Source organism: Aulostomus chinensis, chromosome 20 (genome assembly GCF_037954235.1).
Source record: "Aulostomus chinensis isolate RoL2024-O1b breed Wild chromosome 20, RoL_Achi_v1.0, whole genome shotgun sequence".
NCBI lineage: Eukaryota > Metazoa > Chordata > Actinopteri > Syngnathiformes > Aulostomidae > Aulostomus > Aulostomus chinensis.
The window spans coordinates 10,207,113-10,234,340 of record NC_141339.1 but is presented as its reverse complement, the minus strand read 5'-3'; the positions used below and the strand labels follow the sequence as shown (position 1 = coordinate 10,234,340).

Sequence of the window (27,228 nt, the reverse complement as noted above, 5' to 3'; positions counted from 1 at the left end):
TTTAGCTGCCCATCAGCCCCTCCTCCTTTACTTGTTACTTACAAAATGGTATTGAGGAGGCTTGGTGAGTGGCACTATTGGTTGATGTGTGCCAACGACAAATGAAGAGCATAAATAAGCATCCAAAAACAGTTCAGTTCTAAATTTCTATGTTTAGAGATTATAGAGATGTTCATTTTTTACATCGGGAGCTGACTTTTCCAGATGCTTGAAAATAAACAGGAATATGAACAATATTCCTTCAAAAATCCATGTTGTTCGAATGAAGCTCGAAGAGTCATTCAGGCATTCAGGTTGTCTGATAACAAATTATCGCGTTATCAAAAGATAACCACCTTTGTTATGATACTAATTAACTGATGATGGAAGGATATTATTACAGCTAACACAAGCTAACAATGCTTCTTATAACAAGATAATGACTCATTAGCTTTACATAAGGGGACAACGAATGCGTGATCACAAAATAACATCCTTTCTCTCAAGCTCACTATCTTCCTCCACACATCCAAGACAACAGTAAAAAATAAATATATTGTGGGTGCGGCCTTTCTCAAAATTGTATTTTTCAGTATCGCGTTAATTTCATATAAACACTTTTTTTATGTAGATAATGTGGATATCGGTCAACATCAGCTTGTGCCCATATCAACCAAAAATTTCAAAATCGTGCATATCAAATCCAGACTGCCACCACCCACTGAGGTGCCAGCTGCTTTGAGCAGGAACAATGTAGAAATCCTTATTTATTTCTTCTCAAAACCATTCCAGGATTTCACACTGGTAAACTTTTATCTAGCCTGGATGCTTCCTGATAGGAGAAATAGCCATCCACACACAATAATGAATTTTTTTTTTTTAGCCTCGTTCCCCCCTTCCTCCATTAGGAGCTGTGAGACCTTGCACAGCCGTGGCCAGGTAACTGTCAGCTGACAGCTGCGATCTCACACACAACTTTAATAAGCTTCCTTCTTCAAGAGCCGCCTATTTGAAATACTCATTTTACTCACCTGTTATTGTGAGAATAGCCACAAGGACACCATGACATACAAATATACACACACACACACACCGTAAATGTTCTTATACAGTGAGGCTCGTATAAACTAACATACACACACAATACAATACATAATCTTACTTTTACTGTGACAGACACTAGGGCAAAATACAATGTGTAGGGTAAACGTGATATACAACACAAGTTCACACACAAACACACACACATACATACACACACAAACGCACACACATTGCTTTCATTGCAGCCTCCCATAAAACATTACATAGAGTGTAAACACAAAAACATGCAGCGCTCTCCTCCTCGAGTCCCCTGGGTCATGTCTTATGTAGTCGCCTTGTTTGTTGAAATGGGAACTTCAATCAGTGCAACAGGAAGTTGCCTCTTAACGAGGCAAGTCATTTCCATTAACTTCCTGTGTTCCTCGTTACTGCTAATTACCACAGAAACAAACACGTTTAGCATTTTCAATTTAGACTACGCGGTTAGAAAACACTAATGACACTGTTATGGAGAGCAAGATGGAAATGGGTGAAAAAAAATGTCTAAGAGGCCGACAGAGGCAGAAATCAAAGAGGGGGTTGGAATGGGAAAGAAACAAATTGGTAAAACTAGAGACACTAAGGAGAGGTGAGAAAGAGCAACAGCAGCAGCGTGGAGAAAAATGAGAGAATTTAAGGTAAAAGAGAGGAAGGATGCAGGAGAGATAATAGAGACAAAGGATGAATATACAACTAAGGATAAGAAGAGACCGAATGTAGGGGATGAAAATTCATCAGAGAAGATGTAAGAGGAACAACAATGAGAGGAGATGAGTCTGAGAACAATAAAAACAATAAAAGGAAAACATTTGAGGGGAGACAGGGAAATTGCCAAATTAGAGAGATAATTACAAAAAAGACATGCAGCTATTGCCAGGGGCTTTAACAATTTGTTGTTTCGACAGGTTATAACATGTTGTAACTGAACCCCATAAACATAGAAGTGAATGGTTTTTCAATTGGCTGCCCAAAAATGAGGCTGAGTGGACGGAGTTTTCCAACAGTGTCTCCTCAGAATGGCGACAGGTGACCAACTGCTCCTTGACATCAAAGATTTCAGAGCGATGGACCACACTCCAGGACTGAGCAGACTATAAAAAACCTGGAAATAACTAAACACAAAATATTGCCGTGTGCAAGTTCAACACATGAGCCACCAGTTGGAGCATATGCAGGAAGAATATCCTCCAATGCAGCTCAGTAAAACAGCGAAACCAAAAAGGGTGAAGGGGAACGTCCATTTTAGCATTTCATGTCTCTCCTACTCTTGTTTTTTAGACATGTATTTTTAATTATAGGTTATTTAGATGATTACTTGAAGTATTCACCTCACCAATACATGTCTTGAGCTCACAAAGGCATTTTTTCTTCCCGCATCACTTCTTAGTGACCCAGAATGCCGAAAGAACCAACCACGTACATTTAGCTTGAAGAAAACAGCAAACCACAAAAGAAGGTATAGTTTAGAATGGACAAATCACTTTACAGTAAACTTACAGAAAAATACCATGATATCTTCAAGTTAAATACACATGGCTGACTTTCTTCATTCTGGAGTCACAAAGAGGTGATGCAGTAGGCAGAAAAAAAAAAAAAAATTTGTGAGCGCAAGATACCTAATTGAGAATATTTGAAGAGAAAACACACACATTTTCAGGGTGAAATATCACTCTAAATGTACATGTTGAATACATTCTGTGTTTGACTGTGAGGATGATATTTCTAGCCATTCCCGTCATACTTTCATCCTCTCAGAGATGTAGCGCTGGGTCATGTCCAGAGGAGAAGGCACCACAAAAGCCTGAGGTCGTTAATTATCGCAGGGCTAATTACAAGACCTGACATCCCTCCCAACACACACACAAACCCACACACCTTTCTCCGTCTCAACTTAATCTCTCTTCCAGAAGCTACCTAGCATATGGCTGTTAGAAGGTCTCCAGTGGCGGAAGCCCCACCCCCCAATCACACACCACACACACACACACACACATTTACCTGGCATATGGATGTCTCAGGATCACAAGTGGATGAGTGCCCACTGCATTGGCACTGAACACAGCTGCCCATGCCTGCAGCAGTGGGCACTCTGGATGCTGGAACAGATGCGACTGAACCACTGCGAAGACGATAGAATCCTGCTGCACACTCCTGTGTAGTCACAGGGAGAAAGAGAGATAGACAATAGAAGATGAATAAAAATATTGAAAGAAAGACAGAGATACCCTGTTAGACCATTGAATCAAAATGGAATAGCTTTTGTTCTAACAGTCACAACAAGAAATACATAAACTATGGATCATTATTATCCTTAATTGTTTTTTTCTCAAGGCAACTGTTGACCAATCTCTTTCACACACACACATATGCACAATTAAAAGTTATTCCCTTCAGTAATTTTTGAACACATACACACACACACACACACACACACACACACACACACACACACACACACACACACACACACACACACACACACACACAAGTTCCCCTTGCGCGAACACACAGACATGCAAGGTAACTCTCTTCTGCTCTCTCCTGTTCAGTAATAATTAATGGAGTCCATTTAAAGAGCCATCTGTTCCCTCTGCTAGCACTAAACGCCCGTTTAAAAATACTTTAACAACGACGGCAGCTACAAATAGAATAGCCATCTGTCAGCCAAGCCCTCCATGACCTGAACATTTCAAGTTTAGCTACCGTTTGCTTATTTGGCTTCCATTCACACCTTTTCAGCAGTATCTGGAGCTTTGAATTTTTTTTTTTCAGGCAACATAGATGGATTCTTGTCTGTACCCCATGTCACCAGCGACAAAGTGAAACAGAGGTTGAAGAATATGGCTAAAAAGTTTGCTGGCACTCGTTCAGAGATTAACACAATAATGCTGAGATGACTCTCAGGCCGACATCGTTCAGTGGAACTGCAGGAAACTGTTGCACTTCCATGTATCGTAAGCTGTCTCAACAAAATCCTCATTAAACTAAAGATTGAGTCGCTCCTCTGTGCTCGCTGTGGCTTAAGAGAGGAAGCAGCTGAAAGTCAATTGCTTTGACAATATCACAAGTGAGTGCAGGAGATGCTCGGTGAGGCCTAATCCTGGCTAAGAGAAGAAAAAAAAAACACAGGCACCAAAGCAGCTTAAAGATACTGTGTCTGTGACCTCCATGTTTACGTTTATTCGGTGTAAAAAAGAAGAAACAAAGTCTCCAATTTCATTTTTCCACTTTTAGCCATATTGTAGATGTTTTACTCAATCCAGTATGTCCATATTTTGTGTATATAGGCTTATATTCAACCTTGAAAATACCCAGTACTGATGTCATCAATGTCACAAGTGTCACAGATTTTCTCTTCTGCGGGCTTAACCTGCCAGATGGAATGTTGCATACATCAAAGACGAAGTATTCCACGATTCCATCCGGTAAACTACCCAAAGAAATATTTGGAAAGGGAGGCCCTTCAAAACAAATGCGGAAGATGACTAGATAAATGCTGTCTGTCACAGTCAAAACAAGGCATGAAGGTCAACAAAATACATAACATAGGAAACACACAAGCAGTTGCTCTCATATCCAAACATAGTTCTTTCGTGCTGGAGTTCCAGTCCCCTGTCAGGGGTTATTACATTATCCCACTTGGAACGCAACCGACAACTAAATCATTCAATGATGTGACACGGATCGTCTTTGCTCTCTGAAATGGGAAAGGCCACGGATACTCATCCACTCAAGCAGAAAGCCACCGTTAAGTTAGGAAGTTCTAAAGTTAATAACATTTCGTAGGGTTCACAAAATGTTAAAACGAGATGACATTTTGTTTGCCAACACTTTTATTTTGCTAACCAGAAAAGTCACTAGCCCCCGAATCAATATCTAGATTTTTGAACAAATGACTGGATGGGATTTCAGTCTGCTCAGAGATGAAGTAACACTGGCTGTTTCCAGTTCCCTCCAGAGAGTGGACGGAGCTCTGGCTCTGCTCAAGGGAAGCTGCTTGTTGAAGAGAGCTGCTGTGTCTGCCGCCTCTAAGGAACGCAGCTCTAGATGAGTGACATTATTAATACACACATTATTAATACACAGTCCAGTCATACACTCATCCTGACATAGTCCTAACAGTGAATCATACTAAGCTATGCCAGTGGGTAGCAAAAACAAAAACCTACAACAGGATATGGGCCTTTTATGTGTGTTATTTAGTAGTGGACGCACCTCACAAGAAAGTCCTGAGTATCCAATTGGACAGTCACACTTTTCTATCTGATGAGCTTTTTCACTGTCCTTGGTGGGTCTGCCCTCCTCTGCCACTGTCAGACTGATCTCTGAAATACTGCAAGAGAACACATCAATATTTATGAGTACGACACCACTGATGAGTCTGTGTTTTCTTCTGGTTGGCTGAATTTGGCTTAATTTTAGGTATACTATAGCAGAAATTTTGATGTGTATGTGCATATATACACTACCAGTCAAAACTTTGGTGACACCTTCTCATTCGATGTATTTTCTTTATTTTTACTACTTCTACATTGTAGCGCCATACTGAAGACATCAAATATATGAAGCTAGATATAAGGAATTATGTAGCAAAGAAAAAATGTTAAATAACAGTAAATATGTGTTATATTTTAGATTCCTTAAAGTAGCCACCCTTTGCTTTGTTGACAGCGCTGCAAACACTTGGTCTTCTCTCAGTGAGCTTCATGATGTCATCACCTGAAATGGTTTTCACTTCCCAGGTTTGTCTTGTCAGGGTTCATTTGTGGAATTTCTTGCCTTCCTAATGAGGTTGGGACCATCAGTTGTGTTGTGCAGAAGTCAGGTTGGTGCACAGCTGACAGCTCCATTTGACAACTGTTAGGATTCATATGATGGCAAGAACCAGCCAGCTAAGTTAAGAGAAACGACAGTCCATCAATACTTAAAGAACTGAAGGTCAGTCAGTCCAGAAAATTTGAAAAACTTTGAATGTGTCTTCAAGTGCAGTTGCAAAAACCATCAGGCACCACAACGAAACTGGCTCACATGAGGACCTCCCTAGGAAAGAAGACCAAGAGTCTCCTGTGCTGCTGAGGATGAGTTCATCTGAGTCACCAGCCTCAGAAATCACAAGTTAACAGCACCTCAGGCTGGAGCCCAGATAAATGGCACACAGGGTGGCATGGTGGTGCAGTGGTTAGCACTGTCGCCTTACAGCAAGAAGGTTCTGGGTTCGAGCCCGCAGGTGTGGCTGTGAGAGCAAATGGTTGTCTGTCTATATGTGTTAGCCATGCAATAGACTGGCGACCCGTCCAGGGTGTACATTGCTTCTTGCCCGAAGGCTGCTGGGATAGGCTCCAGCCTATCTCCAACAGGATGAGCGATAGAAAATGGATGGATGGATGAATGCCACAGAGTTCTGGTAGCAGACACATCTCTACATCAACTGTTCAGAGGAGACTGCACCAATCAGGCCTTTATGGTTGAATCGCTGCTAAGAAACCACTGCTAAGGTAAAGCAACAAGCAGAAGAGATTTGTTTGAACCAAGAACCACAAGGAATGGACATCAGACCAGTGGAAGTCTGTGCTTTGATCTGATGAGTCCAAATTTGAGATCTTTGGTTCCACCTGCCATGTCTTTGTGTGACGCAGAAAAGGTGAACGGATGGTCTCTACATGCATGGCTCCCACTGTGAAGCATGGAGGAGGAGGTGTGATGGTGTGGGGGGGCTTTGCTGGTGACACTGGTGGGGATTTATTCAAAACTGAAGGCACACTGAACCAGCATGGCTACCACAGCGTCCTGCAGCAACACGCCAGCCCATCCAGTTTGTGTTTAGCTGGACCATCATTTATTTTTCATCAGGACAACGACCTCAAACACACCTCCAGGCTGTGGGAGGACTATTAGACCAAGGAGAGTGACGTAGTGCTGCGTCAGATGACCTGGCCTCAAGTCACCTGACCTACACCCAACCCAGATGGTTTGGGATGAGATGGAGCAGAGTGAAGGCAAAAGGACCAACAGGGGCTCAGCATCTCTGGGAACTCCTTCAAGACTGTTGGAAAACCATTTCAGGTGACGACCTCATGAAGCTCAGAGAGAGAGAGTGAGCAAAGCAGCAATCAAAGCAAAGGGTGGCTGTTCTGAAGAATCTAGAATATAAAACATTTTGGAGTCATTTCACACTTTTCTGTTTACCAAATAATTGTACATTCATAGATTTGATGACTTCAGTGAGAACCTGCAATGTAATTAGTCATGAAAATAAAGAAAAAACATTAAATGAGAAGGTGTGTCCAAACTTTTGAATGGCAGTGTCTATATGGAACATCAATAGTTATTGGGTTTTACTCATCAAATATTATTTAAAGAAGGATTATTTGTGTCTGCTGCTTCAACGTGCCAGAGGACACACAGGTTGTCTATTATTGGGCTGTGGAATTGATCCTTGTCTGGGTGTGTGGGTGTATGGTTTACCGACTGTGTCTCATCAGGTTGCCATGTGATGCTTTGATAAGGATGTAGTCAATGTAAAACAAAATGTCCATGAAGTCCTCTCGAGTCATGGACCGGCCATCTGCATACTTCCACTCATGCTGCACACACACAAACACAAATACACACACAGACGCACAAATAAAGCTCAGTATAGGGTTAATACTGTGGTTTATTGTTGTAGTACTTTTTTAGTATCTCTTACTGTACCTCTGTCATGTCTATCTCATGGCGTGTGAGCTGACCAATCTGGATTCCTGGGATGTGGTGTGTCATCACGACATTACGGTTTGGACCACCCTTAATGATGACCTGAGGTTCATAGGAGGAGGGGCCAGTTTCTTCTCTGGCCTCGTAGTACACTGCATATTTTAACTGCCCACCATATGCTGTGATCTGAAGAGAGATGTACAGGACTGATGAACGACACAAACTGATTTTTTTAATGACAACTAAAGCAAAACAACCCCAGTGAGGTTTCTTACCATAGAGCCTCGGAACTGCTCCGGGAGTCTCCAGTAATACGGTTCCGAGAGAGTTGAGGTGACCAGCTCCGAATGTGCCAGAATGTCAGGGTGCTGGAAGCTCACCCCCCTCCTCGTCTCGATGGTGTTAGATTTATCCACAAGGGGGAGCACCTTCTGCTCTGGTTTCAGCGTTAACTAGGACACACAGCAGTAGTGATAGCCTTGAGCATGAAGCACAATGACCTAATCACACAGTTAACACAGTATAGTAGTGGTATGCTGTGTCCAGGTAATACAGTTTTTATCCAAGTCTAATTCAATTTCAGTTTTAATTATTTGGGTGATCCAGCCACCATCTTGGTTCTGCTAAGTTTTTTTATCATGGGAAAAGGTTGAATAATATCTCACAAGAAGCCATTATATTTCATTTGATTTCTTTTTTGCATGTAGAGGAAAATTAACACCATCTCCTCTTGTCCTCACAACCTGATTGTTGCTGGCTGAGACAATACTCCGCCCCGAGCCTCCTTTGACTTTTGCAGACATCAAATTTTTTTTTCATCTCAGACTCTCTATCTTTAAAAAAAAAAAAAAAATTGGTTTGACGTGTGTGTCATCTGTGGAGGCAGTTATTTCCTGAAGATCCAAACTAATGACGCATAGATCTATTTGGGTTTCACATCTACGCAATTGGTGCTGTGTGGTAAGACATGGTCCAAAAATATTAAATATTTTATGCATATATAGATTACATTTTTCATCAAGCTCTTTAGTTTAGGTAAAATTAACAAGCTCACTCAGACTTATAGTTCACACCTGAGTGGTGAAAAGTCTCATTATGTATCCAACGGAGGGTTGAATATCCAGGCAAACTAGACCTTGATTGACTTAGGGACTGACTGGAGGTATTTAAGCTTTGTTGTGGTCATTATCAAGGTCACTGATTTCTCTTAGGTCATTAGTGATTTAGCAGTGAAGTGAAAACAGCGGTCGTTAAAGTATTTGGGGTCATATGAGGTCAAATGTGATTAGTTATCATGTCTCCTGGGAAGGATGGAAGGCAGCTTTGCTGGTGGGGATAAGTGGTGTTGTTGACCCCCTCCAGAGAACAGCTTCCCGACTGGGACTCAAGAGTCCTTCATTCCTCTTCAAACCATCTGTTATCACTGTCCAGAAACTCTGAATTGTTGTTGCCCTTTACTCTTGTGGTAGATTAACATGATCATTTTTCACCTGATGTGTTTAGTTAAAGGCTGTTCAGTTTGACAATGTCTAAGCCTGTGCGTTCCTCATGTCTTTGGACTGATGAAAACTGGAGAAGTCTCTTGACTGAGAGGTAAAATGTCTTCAAGTATCCACAAGTACCCAAGTTAAATACCTATGAACTTGACGATCTAAAGTAGTACTACTAGAAATACTGCATACCCACAAATGTGTGACACTTGATATATCAGAGGCATCAATAAAAGAACTGATGGGAATACAAATCTACATGTTTTTGCACAAGTGACAAAAAACCCTAAAATATTATGGTATATTCAATTTCTTAATGTTGAGGTGAAACTGAGATCAATATTTGCCAATGATGGATGGATGAAGCCAAATTGTTACTTTATCCAGGTTCATATATGAAGTACCTTCACTCCATTATAATAAAGTTAAGGTAACGCATCACAATAATAGCATATTAACAATGGTTCAGTAACTTTAAGTAAGGCCTTCTTGACTAAGTTAAGTGTTACTTTGTGTACAAATGTTCCCTAATAAGAGTCACAAAGAGCGTTAATAAAATGAGTTATGCTAAAATAATGCTTTTTCAGAACTTTCATACAAAACTAAGCATTAACTAACAATTACTAATATGCTCCATGTATTAACTAAGTTAACAATTAATGATCAAAGTCAATTAATGTAAGTGCCTTTTAATTTCTGACATCTGGAGGCGTCACTCGGTCGCTTGCTGTCTGATACAGAATAATATTTGAGTTATTACTGGAGGTATGACAAAAATCTAATTCTTTTCATTCTCTCAGTCTCCCTCTTTATTTGTTGATATTTCAATATTACTTGAATAATATAAGGGTTTATTATGGACTGTGGGTTGTGGTTGAGTGGAGCAATTTAAAAATAGATTCAGCTGCCGGAGCCCGGGTAGCTCCCTGTCTGTCCCTGTAGTCCAGCAGTGTTGATATGAGGATATTGTGTGAGGCATTATGGAACAGTGCCCTTTGCTTGAGAAGAGAATCTCAAATCTATTAAGTTCCTATAGCTTGGACTCACTGGCAATACAAGCTGCATAATAGAGAGGCAGGCTCACATGGGAAATAACTAATTTCAAACTCCACAATTACTCAAAATGAACTGCAATACTGTGGTACCGTGTAAGTACAACTACTCAATACAATCCTAAATAGGGGAGAATAAATCTGAATTACTGTGGGTGAGTTTTGATGGGAGAGTTTCAATGCAAAATAAGAATTTAAGTTGCTGAAAGACAGCGCACAAACGCCACAATAGTAAACTATGTCAAATTAAAAATGACTGAAAATAAAACCTAATCAGATAAGCAGATTTTTAAGTTACGAACTTTAAAAAAAAAATTGTATTTAGAATTTTACACAGAAACCAAATCGAAACATTTTCTCAAACATCCAAGTCGTAAAATATTTAATGTTTTAAACATTTCTATCAACGTGTCTACTTACTCTGTTTGAAGTATAAGGCCGACATGCTTATAAGTTTGGTTCAGCCTGTTAGGCTGAGAATCCTTGTGTATATGGATGTAATATTACATCTATATGCTTCCTGTTTAGTATTTCGTAACCTTCTTAAAATAATCGGCAAAGTCATATTTGACAATTTTTTGGTGCCTAAAGGCGACAAAATGCTTCTGTCTTGTCCTGGTCATTTATAGAGGTTTGTTTTAATTATCAAAAATTCCACCAATAAAACATGCCATTATTTCTTTGCAGGTAATTGGACAATTTTGTGTGTGGCAGAGTCATTGTGTGTGTATGTTGGGGAGTTCCTCTTCTTCAGCCTCTATGTAATCCAATGTAGTGTGTGCAAATGTGCTTTTGTATCCTGTATGTGAATTGTGTGTAGAATTTGTGCCTGTGTGAATGTGTGCGTGCGTGTGCGTACATGCTGAACTCCACTCAGTGTAATCTCACGATTCAGTGGGTCAGAGAAAATCTCTCTCGTTCCAATAAACTTTCCATTTTTTCAGTCTTTCCCTTTCGGTGTCCAGCTTACTCTCTCTCTCTCTCTCTCTCTCTCTCTCTCGCACTCTCTCTCTCTCTCTCTCTTCCTTCTTCTATCAACAATAAATGAATGTTTGTCAAATGAAGCCTCTTCTTCTACACCATCTGAAAAACTCTGCCGTTACCACGGAAACAGCAATATACCACTGAAGGTGTTTCTGGGATGAACAAAAGGCCTTTGCTCAACAATTTACTGTTAACACGTTGGTTGTCTGATGGTGTCCGCTTCATTTTTAAATGGCTTTTTGACTTAAAGCTGCTATTTGTTATATTTGGGTATGATATATTCCCTCACTAGCTGTTAGCTGTAGCTGTGGTTTAAAAAAAAGTTGATTCGAGAGTAGTACGTTCAAACATGGTTACCTTAAACCGCTCAGATATGTCTGCAGGATGCTTCACGTTAATCACTCAAAAGATTAAACGTGTCTTGACTTTTAACCAGGCAAAACATACAATTCATTGGTTCATGACCAAATACCTGTGAGTCCATGACACTTCCATATGCTCCGGCTTTGTTAACACGCTAAAGGACGAGGGTAATAGTAGTGCTGCATAACGTCAACATGATAGCACAATCATCACAGGTTTGTTGGCTGAGAGCTGCTAATATCGCTCCAGTCACATATTATTCCTGGGAGACAAAAAAAACAAAAAAAAACTGTTTTCTACTCAGTGGAAATAAAGTGAAATAAGAGCTATTCTTTATATCATCCATAGATGATTATTTACATCATTGTTAGAATGAAATGCATGGAGCCAGCTGCCAAATGTGTTGTCTCAACAAGGGGGCTGGCGCAGATTGTAGATCAACTTCAGCTGAAGGAAAAATGAACGCTGCTTTTAAGATTTGCAAGTGCGAATGCAATAATTATTGCTTAAAAAGCTAATGTGAATCATTATCATCATCATCATCATCATCATCGTCGTCGTGAATACACCGTTTCAATGTCACCAAAACAACCTTCGTACTTCTTTGGTTTCTATTGTGATGACATTTAATGCTCGCAGCAATATCTGTTGTTTCGTCTATTACTACCAACTGCTACCGTGTATATACTGACATGTTTTTGTGGTGCAGAACAAAAACTTGACATACCTTAAGCTAGAACCACGAATCTTATTTCAGGCATTTAACTAAAAACCCACTGATTCTGAGATGAGGAAACCAGACGTTCAACAATGCTGACTTATTTCCAGGTTTTGGGACTCATTCCTACACTATTCTGTAAAAGTAAATGCTGTGATCCTCAGAGGACTTGACAACCACTACTTCGATTCTGCCTGATAACAGTTTTGATGCAACATCATCACTGAATTACTCCTTAAAGTTTGGCTGTATCTCTTGGGTTTATTTATTTATTTAACAAAAGTTGTTGTGTGGCACAATTTCACTGAGGAAACACAGTGAGGCTCCAAGCAGAAAATATGAATTAATGTTCAGAGTCGTAAATTAGGGAGGAAGTGGAGTGGTAGTAGAGTGGAACATTTGATTTTCCCTACATCTGTTAAATACGTTTAAACACATATCTGGAACACATTCATCCAAAAAAAGTAAATTTCATGGACTGTTTGCATAAACAGAAGAGAAGTTTTAAGAGTTGTCTACTCACCCACATCCTGATGAGTCCTTGTGCTTCTGTGCAGGAGTGTGTCAGGCCATAACAGTAACATTTGCTGCAACCAAGAGGGTTCTGTGCCGACAGCCCAAAAGTGTCGGGCTTACAGCGGTCACAATTGTGTCCCACCACATTTTCCTAAAGAAACAGATAGACAATCAGGAAGTGAAGTCAGCCTTTGTCAATCCTGAATTGACAAAAAAAACCAAAACAAAACATTATAATAATAATACAATAAAAAAAAATGTTTTGCTTGAGGTCAGATTCAGATTACAGTTGTAGAAAAGCCCTTGTTAGATTCTGTGAAAACATCACTTACATCAAGTGAGGCTCATGATTTTCATTTTTATATTGTATTACAGTAAATATGCCTAGATAAACATTTTACTTAGGAACATAAAGATATATAAACGCACATAAAATCACATTTTGTCCCAGCTGAGATACAACTGAGAATCTCACTGAGAGTTTGAGTAAATATGATGATACCTGAGTGGTGTAAAATGGGATTGTGGACAGATGTGATGTGTTAAAGCCCACGATTCCCAAACTGGGGTATGTGTCCCCTCTGGGGTAGGTGCAGTTACATAGGGGAGGTAAGAAAAAGTTCATAAAACTATACCATTCTCTGAAAAACCTCCATTAAGTACAGTATAAATTGGCACTTAAGGTTTTTCCTGCCCTGATCCATCTTACACCAACATTACAACTAACGTTTAAATGTTTACAGTAAAATAGCCAATCAGAGGCAATGGGGCTTCTGAGGAATCACTGAATGTTAAATATTTCTTGTTAAATGCTAATGTGTAATCAAAATTGTAAGTGATTTACTAAGACACTGATAGGATCTTACATACTAGTAAAAAACAAGCCCAAACCATGGAGCTATTTTTATTTTTGTTTGCTGATGATGTTGTTAAGGAAATGCAGGTGTATCATATTCTCTTTCATAGAGACGAACAGACAGGCGGGACAGACAGACTGATAGATAGACATGTGAACACCATAACAAGACTCAGACAGGAGAAATAACAGATGAAGGGAGAGACAGGTGACACATCCAATGACTGTTTGACTGACAGGCGGTGAACCTCCAACCTCTTCAGAGTGAAGATGACATCCAGTGATCTGAAACCTCATCACAGGCAATGAATCAGGGCTGTGTGTGTGTGTGTGTGTGTGTGTGTGTGTGTGTCTGTGTGTGAGCATTTGTCTCTATCTTTGTGGCATAATGTGATCAGTAAGTGACAGCCAAGATGAAAGGGTGTCTCCAGTCTGGGTGTGTTACATATTGAATATGTGCATGTTTTGCTATTTGTGCGTTTGTGTGCTGTGATAGAAGGCTATTGATGATGTGCGCGCATGTGTGCCTGTGCGCATGTAATAATGTGATAAGCATGTCACAGTGAGAATGAGAGATGTGAACTGTACGCTTTCATAGGTGTGCGTGTGTGTGTGTGTGTGTGTGTGTGTGTGTGTGTGTGAGATTGAGAGAGAGAGATAAGGCAGTGACAGAGAGGATCAGAATGTCTAACTAACTCAGTTTGCCTCAATTGAAATTGCAACATGCATTACACACAGAAAATAACCTCAGCCAGTGGATTGAACAGTGTTACCTTTTGAAGCTGTGTGTGGGCGTACTGTATATGTGTGTGTGTGTGTGTGCGTGTGTGTGTGTGTGTGTGTGTCTGTGCTCCATTTTTAAATAGCTACACTTCAATGATTCAACAATTATATCCCATACATATATGAATGAATAAAGTCCATAGGGAATAAGTTACTTTTAGGTGGCAGATGCCTTTAAGTTACGTTTTCAATGAACAAATTATGTAGCTTTTCTATTGAAGGGCACATGAACCACACATAGAAAATTTAATCTGCACAGCACTGTAAAAAATATTTACTTAATATTAAAGTATTACACACATAAAAACATCCATCTAATCTTGTGATGCTTTTTAGTGCAGAATAATATAACTAATAATAATTAAAACTGATGATGCCTTTTGAAAAAATAAATAACAAAATTGTGAAAGAGAAGAGCTCTTTGTCACCAAAGTAGAAAAAACATGGGAAAGAGCCCATTTACCATTCATAGTGTGTGTGTGCGTGTGTGTGTTCTTGTACTTGCTACATGTTGAGGACTAGAATAGAACTAGCATTTAACCAACAGAGTGAGGACATTTTTGGAAAGTGAGAACATTTCAGCTGGTCCTCACATCTTCAAAGGGCCGTTTGAAGGTCAAGACTTGGTTTTAGGGTCAAGGTTAGAATCAGGTTCAGGTTAGGTTTAGGGTCAAGGTTGGGGTCAGACAGTTTTTTTGCTACTGTTAGGGTTAGGGTGAGGGGCTAGGGAATGTATTACATCAATAAAAGTCCTCACAAAGATGTAAGTACAAGCATGTGTGTGTGTGTGTGTGTGTGTACGCGCGCGTGTGTGTGTCGCTGGCCCTCCCACAGAGATGTCTGTCATACTCCGCTCTGTGACATTTACAGGAATAAATTACACATGAAACAGTACTGTATATACTATTAAACATAAACATACACATGCATGGACTCTGAATAGATAAAGTTACAGAGAAATGGTGCATGGGATTTTTTAAGTGTGCAGTGACATTTAAAAATCTAAACAACTCTTGGTAGGATTCAAAATAACAAATACCACATTTCTGCCTTGCTTTTTTCTTTTTATTGAAAAACATACACACTCATCTACTCTTGCTTTAAATCGACTGTGAAAAGTCAAGAGTGCTGTCGTAGGGTAGAATGTCACTGGCCACTACTATTCAGTTGACGGCCCGTGTGCACCTCTGGGTGACGGCTTGGACCCAGATATGACATTAATGTGTAGAACAGCAGAGAGATGAATACTTCAGCCGTGGTTGATGAGGAAAATACTCGTATGTGCATGATGATCACTATGATTCCTTTGTTTGTGAGGAGCTGGACAAGCCAGATTTGACAAAAATGTAGTATCATTGATTCATTTTCCTACAGACCACCATAGAGTGTAGAAGGTGTGAAATGAGGAACAGCAATCTGCAAGTGAGTGTTGGAAATTCCTGCCACTGCTGCACCTACCGGGTGTATCGGCGTTCTTTCGTATCCTGTATATTTTACAGTATTTCCTGCATTGCAATAAACCTTTACACAGTCCTGAGTTGTATTGCAATATGAGGAGGATGAAAAGTAATCCTGAGTTGTATTGCAATATGAGGAGGATGAAAAGTAATTTGATGATACTACTAATACTCGCCTTTGTTATCAAATTTCATTTTTTAAATTCTTTTTTTTAACCTTTTTTGCAGTTGTTTCATGGGATGATAGATATCTGTCAAACGTCTATACAATTGCAATTCTTTCATTTTTTTTAATCATTTATTCAAAATAATGAGAATCATTACAATAGCAGGAAAATACATGTAATTATTTATTTTGCTTTTTGAAATATCTTACTAATCACTACTAGAACTCAGGCCAAAGCCCTTTTAACAATACCATCTTTTTCTGTTTCTTACTGCCCATAATGCTCTGTAAATAGTGCATGTATACACATGTTTAATGAAATGGTTAATAGATTTAAATGTCTGTCTTTCGCCAACTCAGGATGGTTCTCTAATGACTAACATGAAACTTTTAAATAACCAGGTGGCTAAGTGCGTTAATCTTTGCACAATATGTGTGAATGGTTTGTTGATACATGGGGGCTTTGAGACTGGAGAGGAAGTCAAGAAAGAATTTAATAGTACAATATAACCAATGTGTTTTTACTGTGCACATGACAATACCTTGAATTGTTTTAAATTAACTTCTTGAATCTGAATTTGGGCGGCACAGTGGTGCAGTGGTCAGCACTGTTGCCTCATAGCAAGAAGGTTCTGGGTTTGAGCCCTGGCTCAAGCACGGGGTCTCTCTGTGCGGAGTTTGCATGTTCTCCCTGTGCCTGCATGGGTTTTATGAAGACATCAAAGACATCAAGAGGGGGATGGCTTGAGCCCCCCGTGACCCTTAAAAGGATAAGTGGAAGAAAATGGATGGATGGATGGAATCTGAATTTGAACAGCGGTACCCACTTTGAACTGTAGTTGTTACTGCATATAGTTCTTTTATTGCGGCTGCTAGCTATGATTCTGCGCCTGCTTGACCTGCTTAAGTTGGATATTTTTTCTGAGATAATAGGACAGGTTGTCTTCATGCATCGAGAGTTAAATGTAATGATTTTTAAAATGATTTTTGCCAAATTAAAGACTGATTTTAGAGGCGTTGGGGGAAAGAAAATAATTTTTCCTATTCAAGAATTGCAGCTAAATGTCAGTGGTACCTAAGCTAGACGTCTCTTTAGCTCAGCAAACCTGCCTGTTTTACTCCTCTTGAGTCTAGAAACAAACTCTTGAGTGTCTCGCCACAAAAATGAAAAAAAAAAAAAACTCTTGTAATTCAAGTAGTAAGGTGAGCAACTATTTGTGTAAGTACATGTGCATTTGTGTAGGTCTACAGTACCTTGCAGCTACACTTCCCCGTACGATCTGCGCAAGCACACACTCCTCTCTCCGGGTCACAAGTCTGGCTGTCCGATCCTGCGACGTTACACTCACACTGGATGCACTGTGGGAAACAACGCCAAGCTTCTGTTATCAACAGCATGACAGGCAGGGCAAGGATGTAGCAGAGTGTGTCCTAGCTTTAAGCTTCACCAGCTTCACCCAAATGAAAATGTTGCCATTATCTTCTCATTCCCATGTCAGCCAAAATATCACTGAGGCTCTTTTGAACACCAAAACATAGACTTGTCAGTTTTTTCTGTTAATAGACTGAAGTGAAAAAAATAAGAAGATACGTCCTTGAATTTTCGCTCGACAGCATCATCTATGGTTATGCAAGGCTTTAAGAGTGAATATTCAATATTAAACGTACAAAGTGTTCATAAATGTTTTGACCTGGCTCCTTTCATTTTGACTTCAATTATATCTTTAATGGAGCTACTAACTTAATGACCATGTAGAGTTTTGAAAAACTTGTGTTACTTATTATCAAGGCTAAAACAGCCTCTGGATGCTAAAAACTATGCTGAAAAGTGAAAATCAGAGTTTTTACATGCACAGGAAGAAAATTGAAAAATAGCATTAGCACATTTATGTGTATATGTCACTACTGCCCCATCAGAGCTGCAAATACTCAATCCCTGACGACTGAATCCCATCTGATGTTCTCTCTGCCCCACTTAGTACTCACAATAGAAGCACAAAGGAATGGTAATACAGATCATTTACCTGAGGGAAGTCCCTGTATCCCAGCTGACATTCATTGCATTTCTCTCCTCTGAAGGAGTCACGACAGAAGCAACAGCCAGTGTTGATGTTGCACTGCTGGGTCACGGAGCCGATCACACTGCATCCACACTCCTACACACACACACACACACACACACACACACACACACACACACACACACACACACACACACACACACACACACACACAGGCACAAAGAGAATAAACTTCAGACATACAAAAAAACTCTCGCCTCAATGTTTTTCATGAATGTAAATGTTTGTCTGGGTGCTTTCTTGCCGATAAGTACGAGAGATTCTAAGCAGCACAAAGAAGCGTTTCATTCCACCTGATTGTTTTGAGTCGTGAAAATATGTCTACTGTAGGTTGCAGCACATGGATCTATTGGGTGTGAATGAAATGACCTTTTAAAATAGAAATGCAAGTATAATGGTCTATTATTCATAATGTAAACATGTCTGTTTAAATTAAAACTACAAAGCCTCTCAGCCCATGATTTTTCCTAAAATACTATGCTCAAAAAAGGAATCAACATCCTGGATCTCAAATGAAATATTCCAGTTGAAGGTCTTTACTGATTATGTAGTGTAATTCTTTGACAACAAAACAACAGAAAGACAAAGAAATAAAGAATGGTCAACGGCAACCAAAATCACGACCCCAATGAGGAATGAATTCAGATTCATACACAAAATTCAAGTAGAAATTGAGATCACAGGCTCATCCAGCAGAAGCATGCACATAAGTGGCCTGCTTGAGGTCATTTTGTAGGGCTCTGGGCATGCTCCTCCTGTTCCTCCTTGCACAAAAGAGCAGATAACCGTCCTGCTGCTGGGTCGTTGCCCTCCTATGGCTCCCTTCACCTCTCCTGGTATCTCCTCCATGCTTTTGACACTGTGCTAGGAGACAAAGCAAACCTTCTGGCCACAGCGCATACGGATGTGCAATCCTGGAGGAGCTGCACGATTTGAGCATCTTCCGTGGGTTGCAGATAGCTCTTCACGCTAACACTAGTAGCGAGGGCACTCGAAACATGAAAAACTAGCCAAGGATCATCCAGAAAGGATGAGGAGAGGGAACAAGTGTGTGGAAACCACCTGCAAAACCATTCCTTAACAGGGGTTGTCTTGCTAATTGCCTCTCCTTTCCACCTGTTTTCGGTCCCATTTGCTCAAGAGCAGGGGAAACTGAGTAAAAATCATTATTGCTTCCTAACCGGACAGGTTGATATCCTGGAAGATTGATTAACTTGGCGTTAACTGTGATGACTATGTGTTCCCATATTTTTTTTCGTTTGTTTCCTCAAGCCACTTTATTGCGAACACACGCTCGTTACCACAAATATCTAATTTGAAATCACATGGCAGCAATCCAGTCCATTTTGGCATGTAGGTATGGTTATGGTGATGTGTTGAGGTTCAAACTGAGAATCACTCTGGTGTAGAGAGATGATTTCAGTGATTTTAAACATAGTGTGGTTGTTGGTGCCAGAGAAGCTGGTCTGAGTATTTCACGAACTGCTGATCAACAGGAATTTTCACACGTTTGTTGTGTAAAACGTTTCCATCACTTTGTTTAATGTGTGCCATCAAAAAATAGGGCAGCTCTTCAGGTAAAAGGTATCCAACTTGATACGAGCACAGCGTGCCTCATAAAATGGCCAGAGAGTGCACACTTAAAAGCATTTATTCCTCCAACCACCACCCCAGTCATACCCACATCTGATTAAACATTATTGATTATATATGCGCGTGTATAAGCATTTCAGTGGAAGTGATCATCTGTCTTAAATGAAAGCAGCAGCAGAATTGTTTATCCCTGTTATCTTTTTTTATTTTTTATCAGAATACATTAACCAGCCATCTACTCTTGTGTGCCTGCACGTGATGGTGTATGAATGTGCGTTTGTGCATGTGCGTGTGTGTGTGTGTGTGTGTGTGTGGCTGGAAGGTTGGCGATCTTAGTCTTAAAACTCATCTTTGTTCACACCTAACTACCGTTACTTTCAAAGAACTATCACTGACTATATGTGTGTATATAAGATATATTTGATTTGACAAATACCTAATTCAAAGACATAAAAAACTAAGAAAACACGTTTGTCATATCTGGTGAAAAGTAGCTGATGTAAAATCAAAAATCCTAGGTGTTGTTAGAACAATGAAGAATGCTCACCCTTTTGCAAAAAAGAGAAAACCCTTTGTGTTGATGTAACTTTAAGATTCAAATAGGTTAAATTTGATCTCTACATAATCTTCAATAAATTAACATTTCACACACTACTATACAGCTACTTTGCTATTCATTTGTTGTACTCAGCAGACCGCACTGTTCTCTTTTGTACTGTCCTCCTTCAGAGTGTTTTAAATTTGTTCGATTGCCTTTGGTTCCTTTTAATCTGTGTATGGTTCCACTCAGATCTGTGGCATCCCCGCCTTGTTGTCCTTTTCAGAATCACTCCGTTATACTGGCAATGCTTTCATGTTCGCACCTCTAATTGCTAATAGTCTACACCCCTCTATTCCATAGTTTACTGTTTTTTTCTGCCTCTGGGCCCTTTGGTGAAATAGCGTCAGTGCAGAACAATTACTTTTCAGACACTTCGAGTGGAATCGTGTTAAAAAACAAAACAGGAAACTTGGGGAAATAAGAATGAGAGACAGAAAGGCGGAAATGATGAGGGAATACAGAAAAAAGGCTGTGTAAACAAGCACCAGGATAATAAGAATGCAATGTCTGGGAATACAAGGGAGGGAGCGCAAAAAAGAGACGACGGAGGTAAATAGATGGAGAACAAGTGAAATGGAGCTTGTGAGAGAATAAATATGGAGAAAGACATTAAGGCGCAACAGTGAAGAACACAGAGAGAGAAAAAAATTACACCAGTGATGAGATGGGACTTAAATGAGTGCAAATGTGACTAAAAAAGGAATATTGGATGGAATGGTTTCAGTCAAAAAGAGGGGAGCTAGTCTTGATTACATTCAAAGTAAGAAAAATAAGGTTTTATCTATCTTCGCTGAAAGTATCAGATCATTTCTGAATGCTGAACACCTGAGACGAGACTCTCCATCTGTCCATCTAGTGTCTATATCACCTGTTCCTGTTGAGGGTCACAGCCCTGAACAGGTCACCGGGCCATCACAGAGCTCTCATGTAGAGACACACAATCTTTCCCTCCTATGGACAATTTAGAGCCAGCCAGACATGGGGAGAACATGCTAACTCCACACAGCAAGGCCCCAGCTGAAAGACAGATTGTAACTCACAACCTTCTTGCAAAGAGGCCAGAGCAACCCTAACCACTGCATCAGTGTGCCCCTGAAACTAGTCTCTTTGCACCTGTACATGTGTCAGGTGCTTTGGAGGAAGGCACAGCTTCAAGTTTTTCCTGAAGTGTCAGTATTTTCTCTTTTGGATGAAAATAGCCACAGTGATTTAGAGCATCCATCCATCCATCCATCCATTTTCTTCCGCTTATCCTGTTAAGGGGGGGCTGGAGCCTATCCCAGCTGCTTTTCGGCGAAAGATGGGGTTCACCCTGGAGAGATCACCAGTCCATCGCAGGACCAACACATATAGACAGACAACCATTCACACTCAAAGCCACACCTATGGTCAGTTTACAATATCCCATTGCATGTCTTTGGACTTTGGAGGAAGCCGGAGAACCCAGAGAGAACTCACGCAGGCAAGGCAAGGCAAGGCAAGGCAATTTTATTTGTATAGCCCGTTTTCACAAACAGTTTGTCTCAAAGGGTTTCACATGGCATCTTAACAACATCCTCTGCCCTTAGACCCTCACATCGACTGAGGAAAAACTCCATAGAAAACCCTTTTAACAGGGAAAAATCTGAGAAACCTCAGGGTGAGCAACAGAGGAGGGATCCCTCACCCAGGACGGACAGACGTGCAGTAGATGTTGTTACAGACAAGAAAACAGTTTATAATACAAAATGTGGGAAACACGGAAATGTTAATAACAGCTGAAGAAGGAAGCTTCTGGTAGGGAACAGGGAGAACATGCAGACTCCACACAGAAAGATCCTATGCCCGAACCGGGACTCAAACCCAGAACCTTCTTGCTGTGAGGCAACAGTGCTGACCACTGCACCACCGTGCCACCACCGATTTAGAACAGAAGAGGTGAAACAGTCTATACAGTGTAAAAACATAATGAATGATGAATTCCTTGCTCTGAATTCACTTGTCTTTTTTGAACCTAAGTGATTCAATATAGTATATTGTGTATAATCAACTGATATTTTTGACCATATGCTCTAATGTTTGTAGGTTGTTCTTCAGCCAGGATGACAGGTCAGAGGGGGGATGTCATCATCACCCCCACCAACTGATATCGGGTACCAAGCCCCAATAGATACGAACAGCCTCAATACAAGAACTGCTGACCTAAGAAGGAAGATCGTGCACCAACAAGAATCCTGGAACTTCCGATGAATGAATGAATACCGAAGCTGAGTTGTCAAGTACCCTCAGAAAATCTACTAGTGGATGTGAATGCTGCACTGAACACAAATCCCACAGCAGCCATCACAGAGACCGACAAGCTGATGCACAGTATGGCAACAGAAAAACTGGAGATACTAGGGTACAAGCTAACCATGGACATGGAGCATAAGAAACGATACGCTCCATGGAAGAGAAGGATAGAGGCCAAAATAAAGGCAACAAGGAGAGAAAATTAGCCAGCTAGAAGAGCTCTAGTGAGGAAACATGGTGAATAAATATGTGCCCCAGAAATACACCAAGCTATGCAAACCAGAGGCACTTGAAACTGCCAAGCAAAGGCTAACAGGTCTGGCCACCCGACTGAAGAGATACACCAAAGAGTTAGAGGCTAGAAGAATAAACAAGATGTTCTCCACCAACCCAGCTAAAGTGTACTCTCAGTGACAGGGGAATAACAACCAACCAGGCCCACCAAGAGCACATACTGGCTGACAAAGCTAACTGCACTACATGAACGCCTTGCAGCACAGATGAACCAGCTGCTACGAGATGGGACGCACCCAGAGTGGCTAACCCTAATATCGGCCAATATGGTCATTTTGTTACACATCGGTAGCGTTCTGATGTCAAAATAGGGCCGATGTGAACAGGCCGATGATCATTCCTGTGTATTTGACGCGTGTGTAGGCTTAGATGTGAGTGTGGGGGCGGGGATGTTTGCAAAAAACAAGCTAGAGAAAGAAGTAGACAAGATAACAGCATCAGCGATGACCAGCGCCAGTGCCACAGACAGGTCTACACCAGACGCATTAGTTCCTGGATGTGTTCGATGAAATTCTGGAGGAAAAGGAGTATGATGAACAGGCAGCAGGTCCAACGAGTGTGCAGGCAGGCTAAGTTACTATACTATTTGAGTCAGATAATCTTTCAATAGTCTTTTACTCAATTTTAGTATTTAACATTTTTTTGTGTGATCAGATCATTGATTGACAGTCAAATCTTGTGAAAAACTGTGGTCCGTAGTTATTACTGAACTTGTAGGATTGCTGGTGCACGTCACGTGGGTGCATCTCAAGAGTCTGTCTTTTTTCCGTGATGAGATACTGTAATATATGTGTATATATGTATATGTATATCTATATAATATATATATTTTTAACTATTTATTTATTTTCTTATTGGCAAATGTTCTGATGAATACAATCACAGGAAGTGTAGCAAACAATCATTACCAAACACGATGTGAGCCTACCTTACATCCGGTTACGATGTCATGGCCCCAGTGGTTGGGAGCACAGCGGTCGCACCTCTCACCAATAGTGTTTGGAGGACAGATGCACTGTCCTGTGTTGGCATCACAGTTATTCCCCACATGACTGCACTGACAGGCTGGAAGAGAATGGAGGAGTCAAAAATGTACAATTTCCAGTAAACTGTACTTATAAAACATCAACTGTGTCAGATTTCAAAGAGACAGGCATGCTAATGCTGAAAATGCTACTGTCCATAAAAAATGTCCTGGTTGTGTCATGTCATCATTTCTTCCTAATTTTGTATGTCTTGTGCTTTTGATTTGGTTCTCAGCCGTTGTTTGTCTCTTTACAGATCCTCCCCTTCCTCCTGAGTGTGTCACTACCTGGCCCCAACCTCATGGGTTGCACCTGTGACTCAATGTCTTTCTCCCTTTATAAATGTAAGTCTCGTCTTCCCTCGTATCAAGGTTCCATCCTTATTTTTTCCAGTTCCCAAAAAACATCAACCTGATTTGCCTTGTTTTCTGATGGCTGATTTTCACCTGCTGACTCTGTACCCCATCAGGTGCTGATAGTTATTTGTGTACTGACCCTGATTGAATAAACCCTGCGATGTCTTTGAATCTGAGTCTTTGAGCATCGCGTCCATGATCAGTTCAGTTTCTATACTGACACATTTCATTGTTTTCTTTAAGTACACTTGACTCATTTACTTGATTGACATGGTTTTATTTTTGAAAGTCACATCCTCAGACCCTGGATAATATTTATAAATTCTGACCTGTCTCCAGTAAATTAGCCGGAACAGTAACATCCTATTAATCTTACAACATTTTGATGAATCAGAGCCAATAAGTCACAGTTCTATCTGCTCTTCCTGCTCTATGATGGAGCTTTCTGGGTTACTTCTTGGCTGTCAATAGTGGTTGGCATCAATAATAGATTGCATAAGGAGGAGATATGTGGGAAAAGCTATTCATAGTCAGACTTTGGGAGCGTGGAGGCTTAATCCTCATTTCAGGCAGCACATACAAAGTTTTCAGCACCTGCTGCCTGCAGCGCCAACATTTCAGAACATATGATTTAATTATTTTAATTAAAAAGTCTAAATATATATTGTCTTATGCAAGACAATATGGAAATAGGTGCAAAAAGATTAGTGCATCGCAACACACTGCTAATAATAGCTGATAATAGCTTCAAGATGCACTACATTTGATCAATTATATATAGTTCCAACACTACAAAAGTCCATCCAGACAGCAACAGGTAAAAGTGGCTAACAGGGTTTTGTGTGTGTGTGTGTGTGTGTGTGTGTGTGTGTAGCGTGCTCAATGTAACACAGAAACAGAGACAATCAATGTAGTAGAAGTTTATTGATGGCAGCTGATGCTCTACCCAGGAGCGAGAGGGCAGAGGTCATGAACGTCAAGTTAATGCTGCTGAAAGCAATGATTTCTTAAAATAAATCTATTCAATCTTGAAGGAAAAAAAAAAAAGGATCCCACACACTGCTGTTGCTCAGCATCAGAGAGGCAAATTATCCTGAAGAAGGTCCAGAGAGAACAAACCTAGTACTAAAATAAACTGTGATGCTGAGCAAAAGCAGTGTGAAGGATCTTTTACCCCCCAATCACCAAGACTGAAGTTACATTTTCCTATGAGCGAATCCACCTTGATAAATAAAAAAACTATTCAATAAAATGTGAATTCTCCCCTCTTGAACTAAATCCTCCCACTTAGGAGAAATAATTCTACTTTACTGTTGCCAGATTCCCAGCTACTTTCATAAGTTAAAATTTCTGGTGTCATGTTGCCAATATGGGGATATTGAGCTTTCATCTGAGTCATGCAGGCGGACAACTACCTGTCCTTTTTTTTTTTTCTAAACACATCCTTATCTTTAATACTTCTGCCAATATGATAATAATAAACTGTTAATCATTATAGATGCATTACAAATCCCATAATTTGTAGGTCACCTCACTAAGTTCAGGAAACATCTACACGCTTTGATTGTCTCTGTAGTTTCTTTTTTCCACTGTCTGGACTTACGTGTGCAGCCTCCCTCCTGGAAGTTGTAGAATCCTTGTGAGCAGCGGTCACATTTCGGTCCACTGACGCCAGGCTGACACCGACACTGACCGGATTCATCACAGTCAAACGACTTGGAACCAAACGAGTTGCAGTGACACGGGAGACATTGTCCACCTGTGGTGATGCCGTGTGTCTGCGGCTGTAGACACACAATTACAAACAAGAAAAAAGACTTGAACGGGGCTATGAACTAGCAGCCGTGTTAGAGTGAATACGGGGGCAGACAAACCCAAACAACTTCAAAGACAGGGAGGTTAAAAGGCCAGGAGATGAAGACTAAGTGGAAAGGAAGCGGGGAACCAAGAGAGAAATTAAAATAAAAATCAAGGGGAAATGTTTTCTATTTGCAAAATAGTACTGTTTAATCTACGGTGATAGTTTAATGCAGATTAAACATTTCCATAAGTTTCAGTCTATTAAGGTATGAAGTTGGACTTTGACTGCTTCCCGATGAACTTAAGTGACCTTTCTGTCTCCAAGAGAAATAATAACACACCACTGTGTGTTTTGGTTATTTGCACCACCATTTATAGTATCAAGGTCAGGACATTTCTAACAAATGGAGCTGAAAGATATTGGATAAACACTGTACTGTAGGTAACACTTAATACTTTATACTACATACTTCCAAATTAATTATTTTTACTGAATAAACTTTATATACGAGTCATTTTACTCTTAAAAAACACTAAAATAATGATTAATAGAGTGAATCATGATTACTAACAATGAATATTATTTTTGTTTTGATTGTGTATTACAACATTTTTAACAAACAACATTTTCATGAAAGTAGTTTTTTATCAGTACCAAATTATGTGTACGTATTTAAGACATGTTCATAAAAGATGAACATGAAAGATAACATGAATTGATTAGCGTGAAAACTATAATTAAGAATTACAATGCCTAGTTGAATGGTTAATATATTTTCTTAAGCATTAATAAGCATTATTTAAATATTTAATACTTTTTTGACGCAAGCAGTTTTATTTATAAACTGCTTGTCCATCAAACATTCATGTATTATATAAAGTAATTATTTAATAATCTTCAAACTAAAAACATAACAACATAACTGGTTTACTATTAAAAAAAAGTGAAATAACTGGTCAATAAAGGCTGATTCACTATCAATTGACAAGTTGTTAACACCTTCAATTCACGATGTGAAAAACTCGGCTGGATTAAACAGAAGGTAACAGGTTCCTGATTTGCCTAA

The 27,228-nt window shown here is 40.0% G+C and overlaps 1 protein-coding gene across 1 annotated transcript in view; it reads right to left on the bottom strand.

The window, feature by feature from the left end:
• lama2 (laminin, alpha 2) overlaps nucleotides 1-27,228 on the bottom strand; it is a 234,998-nt gene that overhangs the window by 63,891 nt on the left and 143,879 nt on the right. The window contains exons 23-32 of the mRNA XM_086188853.1: nucleotides 25,965-26,145; nucleotides 23,909-24,045; nucleotides 18,165-18,296; nucleotides 17,395-17,499; nucleotides 12,886-13,029; nucleotides 8,031-8,207; nucleotides 7,756-7,941; nucleotides 7,528-7,646; nucleotides 5,278-5,395; nucleotides 3,061-3,213 (exon numbers count right to left, since the gene is read on the bottom strand). Coding sequence (XP_086044979.1) covers nucleotides 3,061-3,213; nucleotides 5,278-5,395; nucleotides 7,528-7,646; nucleotides 7,756-7,941; nucleotides 8,031-8,207; nucleotides 12,886-13,029; nucleotides 17,395-17,499; nucleotides 18,165-18,296; nucleotides 23,909-24,045; nucleotides 25,965-26,145 — 1,452 coding nt within the window. The remainder of the gene's footprint in view (nucleotides 1-3,060; nucleotides 3,214-5,277; nucleotides 5,396-7,527; nucleotides 7,647-7,755; nucleotides 7,942-8,030; nucleotides 8,208-12,885; nucleotides 13,030-17,394; nucleotides 17,500-18,164; nucleotides 18,297-23,908; nucleotides 24,046-25,964; nucleotides 26,146-27,228) is intronic.